The sequence below is a fragment of the Talpa occidentalis genome, unplaced genomic scaffold, assembly GCF_014898055.3.
Source record: "Talpa occidentalis isolate TD23 unplaced genomic scaffold, MPIMG_talOcc4v2.1 talOcc4.7, whole genome shotgun sequence".
Classification (NCBI taxonomy): domain Eukaryota; kingdom Metazoa; phylum Chordata; class Mammalia; order Eulipotyphla; family Talpidae; genus Talpa; species Talpa occidentalis.
The window spans coordinates 88,627,688-88,634,129 of record NW_023605083.1 but is presented as its reverse complement, the minus strand read 5'-3'; the positions used below and the strand labels follow the sequence as shown (position 1 = coordinate 88,634,129).

The following is a 6,442-nucleotide window of genomic DNA, read 5'->3' as shown; positions in this document are numbered from 1 at the left end:
GGCCCAACCAAGTACAGTCTAAAATGCTTCCTCTCTCACCCAGCCCTGACCCTTCCCTCACAAAGAGCCCTGCCCTCGGCCCCCTGCCTGCACTCACCACCTTAGACTTTCACGGATGCTGGCGGCATCACCAGTTGATTCACCCTGGGGGAGAGACGGGCGGGGGTCAAGTTGGCGGATCAGCGGGGGCCGGGCCCGGGCACTGCTCTGGCACATCGCATCACGGGGGCCGGCTGACCGGAAGTGCTGGGCAGGGACCTCGTCAGTCCCAGGGGGAGGTGGGAGAGGCCAGGGGTGGGGAGAGGAGAGAGAGAGAGGAGTAAAGAGGAGAGGAGAAAGAAGTCAGAAAATAAGAAAAAGAAGGAGAGGGGTCCCAGCTCTGAAAACCAGCTAACTCCAGAGAAGAACCACAAAGAGCCTGAGCCACCGAGGACTCCCACCACCCCAGGCCAATGCTGGGTGTGAGCTGGAGGCAGCATCACAAGATAGGAAGGCTTGGGGAATGGGCCTGGACCCCAACAGTCAAGTGACCTCCCCACCCCAAGCAAACCACTTCACCCTCCAACCCCCCAGGCAGGGGGCCGTCACAGCCAGGACAGCAGGCCCACCCCACCCCCACTCACTGCTGCTCTGCCTTGGTGCGGTCGCTGAGGAAGAAGAGCGCAGTGGCGAGGAAGAACATGCCACCCAGGACCACCACGAAGGGGCACAGCATGAGCGCGTAGCCCAGACTCAGGAACTCCCAGAGCGGGGAGTCCTTGGTGCTCTGGCGGATCACGTCAGAGATCTGCAGGAATTGGGGGGTGGGCATCAGTGCAGGGCCACCTCCTGAAGCCCATCACCCACCAGCCCCTTCTGCCTCCCAGAGAACTCACAAAGCCGATGAGGTAGGGGCTTCCAGCGTCCCCAAGCAGATGGGAGGTGAAGCTCTGTAGGGCCACGGCAGTGGCCCGTCTCGTGGGGATGACCACATACTGCGGAAGAAGCTGCAGGTCAGAGCCAGAGCAGCCAGAGCCCCCACCTGACCTCATGCACGAAGCCTGCCTCCTCTCTCCCCCAACCCATACACCCTGCCCTGTTATCTTAACCCCCACTCTCTTAACCTGTCCCTCCTCCAGCCAGGCCTCTAACTTGTGAGACCAGTTTGCTTAGGCCTGTCAGAGAGCCAAGTGCAGTGATCATGGGGAAACTGAGGCCCAGAGGCATAAATTCCTGGAGTCAGGCAGTGCTGGGACCAGAACCCTGATTACTCGGCCTCTTGCCTTTCCATCCCCCCAGGCTAGACCCAACTTGCTTCCCCTCCATGAGGAACTAGCAAGACAGAGGCTGACTTGGGATAGGGGGGTGATGAGGCAGGACCCTGCCCAGGAGCCTCCACTTCATCCAACAGCCTCAGGCCCAAATGCTCCTCCCCCATCAGACCCAGTAGGCCCTGTGTCCAAGTTCAGCAAGGAGCAGCAGTTTGCTCAGTGGGTACCCCTAGACAGGCCCCTGCCCCTGAGCTCCAGCTGCCTCATCTAGTCAAGTGCCAGCCTTTGTGGACGGTCTGCAAGAACAGCCAGTGCCTACTGGGCACCCCACTATGGAGTGGGAGGGAGACCTGGATGCAGCAGGATTGCATGGCCCCATTTACAGCAATAATTAGTCACTTGGCTGTGACAGTAAAATGGGACATGATTTCCCTGGGACCCAAACCCTGTTGGCAGCTGGGGCTGCCCCTGGGGGCAGAGGCGAGGGAGAGAGCCTGCCCTGCATCAATAGCAGCTGATACAGACTCACTCCCTCACTCAGACATGTGCTATGACCCCCCACCCCAGCCCTGCCATGCACCTGCATGGACTGGAGTTGGGGTGGAGAGAGGGGGAGGAGGAGATGCAGAGAAGCTCCAGTCATGCAAGATAGGCTTCCTGGAGGAGCTGACAGAATCCCTCCCCCACCCCCAAAACACACGCACACACATGCGCACACACATATGCATGTATACACACATATGCACGCACACACAGGGACAACTGATCACCAGGCTTCCAGGGTTGATTCCCTCTCCTGCCCCCAGGCCTGCCCAAACCCTCTCCCCACCCTTGTTTTCTACATTCCCTTCTCCCAACCCTCTTCTCACCCTGACTTGCAGGACCCCCAGGACAGGACCAGGTGTCACCCATCTCCCGCTACCCCTTAACTACTTCAATTTACCAGGGCCACAGTCCCTCCCAGTTCCTCCCAGGCTGCGCCCGTCCCTGCCCAGGGACATAAGAGACAGCTCTTTGTCCCTGGCTGGCTGGTCTGGAGTCCATTGTTGGCCCCGTGAAGACGGGCTCTGTCCACCCGGCCCAGCCGCAGGCACTCTCAGCATGCCTGGGACCCAGCCTGAGCTGGGAGGGGCAGGGTTCATGGAAGCTCAGATCCCGGGGGAGGAGCGCTGGCTGGCAGCTCCGCCTCAGTGCCAGCCTGGTACTGCCAGCCTCCCAGTCACAAACCTGAGCCTGCAGACGTCCCCTTCCCCACGCCACCCCCACATCCTGCCCACTCAACCCTCTGATATCAGGCCTGCCCCAAGCAGACCCCAACATCTCTGTTCCCTCCCTGCCTCCAGCTCACCTTCCCTACATGCCTTCCTTTCCTCCCACACCCAAGCCCTGCCAGCTCTCCCACCTCTTCACCCGTCCTCCCCAGCTGCCCCCCAAAATCAAGAGGCCTAGGACAGCACGAGGCAACCACAGCCTGCCTCACCATGAGGATATCCGCAGTGATGGCCCAGTTAGAAAACAGCAGCGTCTCCCCGACAAAGATACAGATCTGCCCAGGAGAGATCAGAGTGACCATCAGGGCCCTGCCACCCACTACCGGTCTGGGCTGTCCCCCGTACCCTGCCTGCTGGCGAGGAGTTCCCCCACCCCCACCCCAAGCGCTCCAGCTGTCCCTGGGACCCTGCATCTCCCAGCAGTCAGGCTCACAAGGGATTTGTGGATTATCAACAAGTTTCAATCCTTGCCCACCCAGAGCCCTGGACAGGCCTGAAAGACACCCAGAGCCCTGAACAGGTCCTGGACAGAACAGGGGCAGGCAGAGAGAGGACTGGCACCTCCCCACGGGGCGGGAGGGTCCCACAAGCCAGGCTGCATCTGCAGTTCCAGGGCCCTGGCCTGGCTCCCACCACCACCCTTGCACGCCCCCCATTACACTCACATAGGCCCCCACAATGCTGGTCTTGGCGGCCACGAAGATGAGGCAGATGAATATGGCGGAGCCCAGCATGCCCACTGCACACACCAGGGGGTCTGCCCGCTGCGTCCGCAGGCGGCACCAGCGCGTGGCTCCTGCCCCCGTGACCACACCCAGAAAGCCCGTAAAGCAGGTGATGGCCCCGAAGATGAGGCTGTGGGGACAGAGGGCAGTGGGCGTGGGTTGGAGGGGGCCGTGGCTGGGAGAGAGGAGCTGGTGTTCCATCCAGTGCCCCACCACCCCGCCACCACAACCTGGCCCACCTGTCCTTGGCCCCACAGGGTGGGCTGCTGCATGTCTCTGCTGTCTTCTGCACAACTTGGGCACGGTGTAGGTAGAGCGGGATCCACATGGCCAGGGCCCCTGTGGCGAAGGACACAGCCGACGTGGCCAGGGAGGAGAAGACATAGCTGCGGCTGGGGAGAGGCAGGACAGTGACACTGAGTGGAGGGGTTTGTCCCAGACATCAGAGCCCAGGAGACTGCCTTCTCTCCATCACACCTTTCCCAGGGCCAGGTGGCCTCAAATGCCTGCCCTTGTGGGCCCTGGAGTGAGGGTTCAGGCTGCAGGAGCAATAAACACTCACTCCCAGCAGACAGCAGGGCCTCGGGAGCTGCCCCACAGGAAGGTTCCCTCATCTCAGCACCTCTCCCTCCCAGCGGATCCACCCCTGCCGAGAGCACTCACTTGCGGATCAGGGCCTTCATGTCTCGGAGCCATGAGGTCCGTGCCTTGAGCTGCCCCCCGAGCTGGTCAGCGTGGCCTCTCTTAGTGGTGGGGACCAGGACAAGGATGAGCGTTCCTGTGATCATGCCCAGGATCGGGGACACCTGGTGGGACAGGCAGCACCATGTTAGCCATCAGGACCCAATGGTCTTTGTTTCTGCTGCACCAGGAGGGCGCACAGGCTCTGGGGTAGCATCTGCCCAGACTTCCTGACTGCCCTGCCAGCAAAGCCATTGGAGATGAGGTCAGTGCAGGGTTTGGACTGTTGAGACCAGGGGCAGGATGGGAGGTGGCACTCAAGGAAGGGATGGATGATCAGACAGAAGGAGAAATGGATGGACGAGTGGCTGGATAAATGTATGGAGAGATAGACAGATGGTAAGAGGATGGATGGACGGATGGAAGAAAGGTAGATGGGCAGACATGGATGACTGGGAGAGGAGAGAGAGTTTCTGGGGACAGGGAGTCAGATACCAGCCCTGCCCAGCACCCTGGGGCTGAGAAATTTCCCCAAGCCAGCTCCTCACCCTGGGGAGAGCACTGGGAAGGGACTGGCCCAGCATAAAGCGTCTAGTTAACGGATCAGGTAGGTTATCATTTAGGAGGAGTCCATGTTCCAGGAAAAGAGAGTCTCAGGGGCCTTTTCATTGCTCCCTGTATCCAGCCCAGTATAAGGAACAGAATCTCCAAAGCACTAGGCCTCTTTCCTGACGGGAGGGGCACGTTTTGGCAGACTGGATTCCAAGATCCCAGCCCCTCCACCAGCTCATGAGAACAGGGAAATCTGTCCCCCACCCCCACTAGAGCTGGGAGCCCACAGACTGGGGAGTTCCTCTCCATGTCCCCCTTTAGCCCCCATCAAGAAATTCCACGGAGGCTGCTTCCTTCCTGCTTTTGAGGAAAAAACACTTTGTCTTAAGTTTCCGCTCCTCCGCGAAACTGGGGATCTCTGTTTCCTCTGATTGCACTGTCCTGGGCCTTGGCAGGCTTGCCCCAAATCCTCCCTCGGGACAGGAAGTGGCCTCAGACCCCAAGGGCCCCACACAGAGGGCTTGTCTCAGCTTCACCCAGCACCCGGCCAGGGGTCGAAGCAGGAAGCGCCAACATGGACATGGAATTTCCTGGCATGGTGGGAGTGTCCTTCATCCTCTCAGACTAGGGGTCCCCCAGGGTGGTGAGCTGAATCTGGCTCCCTCCATACCTGGGTCCCCAACACCTCAACATTGACTTATGTAGAAGAGCCCAGGTCCTTGAGGTGGGAAGCTTAGCCTGGGCTGATTTGGGGATGTCCTTACCCGCAAGGCCCAGTGCCAGTCTCCAGCTGCCTGCTTCACGCTGGAGCCGGTGATGTAGCCCAGGCCACTGGCAAGAAGACAGGCACAGTCAGAGAGGGGGTGCTCAGCAGCCATCAGGCCGCCTGCCCACCCCCACTGCACAGCCTGAGGCTGGAGAGCAGCTTCAGAGGCTTCTCCAATGCTGGCCACCTGCAGGGTTAGGCCACAGAGGGGCCAAACCTCAGGGTGAGGGAGTGGTCAGAGGTCCAGGGTGACCTTAACCAGATCCTCAGCCAAACCCTGGTGTCCCAGGCTCTCACCTGCCCAGCGGGATGGCAAAGTAGAAGACAGACAGCATGAGCGTGCGGGTGTTCTTGGTGAAGAGATCACCGATGATGGTGGGTGCAATGGTGGAGTAGCTGGCCTCTCCGATGCCCACCAGCCCCCGAGACAGGACCAGCAGCCAGAAGTGCTGTGGGGGAGAGGGAGAAAATGCTGGGTGCTGTTAATTCGTGGCCCCCGCTTTGCCCCCCCCCCCTTGCAGAGCCCAGAGCCTGGAGCTTAACCCATGCCTCACCAATAACTACACACCTTCCTGGCGAAACTGGGCCTCAGTTTCCCCCTCTGTAGAGTGGGTGTGATTGAATCTGGTTAACCCAAGGCTGGGATAGGTCTTTTACAGGTTGAGTTGGCTCAGAATGTCCTCATAAGCACAGGGTCCCCTTGCCCCCAATTGTGAGACCTCCTCTCTGGGTTCTGGACCCACCTTGGGGGCTTCTGGTCACTCCTCCAGTCGCTGACCCTCCCCCAGGCAGGGAAGCTGTGCTGGCCCTAGCAACACTGAGGACCCAGTGTGAGTGGGGAGGGGGCAGGGCAGCATCGTGGGCTCAGTGACCCTTCCCCATACACACATCAAAGAGAAAAAGCCCAGCTGAGCTGGTTAGGATGAGGCCATGCCAGCTGCTGATGGAAATGCCCCCTTTGATGTGGACCCGGTCCCTCTGTCCCCCCAGCTGCCCAGGGCCTGAGAACCCAGCCTGGTCATCGTTCCCCAGCCCCACCCTGACCACCCATCCGGCCAGTGTCGCCCACATCCAGTCCTCCTCCTGATCTCTCTGCTGCCCTTTCTCTGTCGGCCTGTCTCTTTCCCGGCCCTCTCCCTGCATCGCTGGCGCGGCCCATCCATCTCCATGCCTCTCTAACTAGTACACTCTCTCACT

At 60.3% G+C, this 6,442-nt stretch overlaps 1 protein-coding gene across 1 annotated transcript in view; it reads right to left on the bottom strand.

Annotated features, from left to right (window-relative positions):
- Nucleotides 1-6,442, bottom strand: part of SPNS2 (SPNS lysolipid transporter 2, sphingosine-1-phosphate) — a 33,617-nt gene that overhangs the window by 521 nt on the left and 26,654 nt on the right. Inside the window, exons 4-12 of the mRNA XM_037495361.2 lie at nucleotides 5,543-5,694; nucleotides 5,244-5,310; nucleotides 3,910-4,052; nucleotides 3,486-3,638; nucleotides 3,187-3,376; nucleotides 2,731-2,796; nucleotides 876-974; nucleotides 624-787; nucleotides 98-144 (exon numbers count right to left, since the gene is read on the bottom strand). Of these exons, the coding sequence (XP_037351258.1) occupies nucleotides 102-144; nucleotides 624-787; nucleotides 876-974; nucleotides 2,731-2,796; nucleotides 3,187-3,376; nucleotides 3,486-3,638; nucleotides 3,910-4,052; nucleotides 5,244-5,310; nucleotides 5,543-5,694 (1,077 nt within the window). The 3' untranslated portion in view covers nucleotides 98-101. The remainder of the gene's footprint in view (nucleotides 1-97; nucleotides 145-623; nucleotides 788-875; nucleotides 975-2,730; nucleotides 2,797-3,186; nucleotides 3,377-3,485; nucleotides 3,639-3,909; nucleotides 4,053-5,243; nucleotides 5,311-5,542; nucleotides 5,695-6,442) is intronic.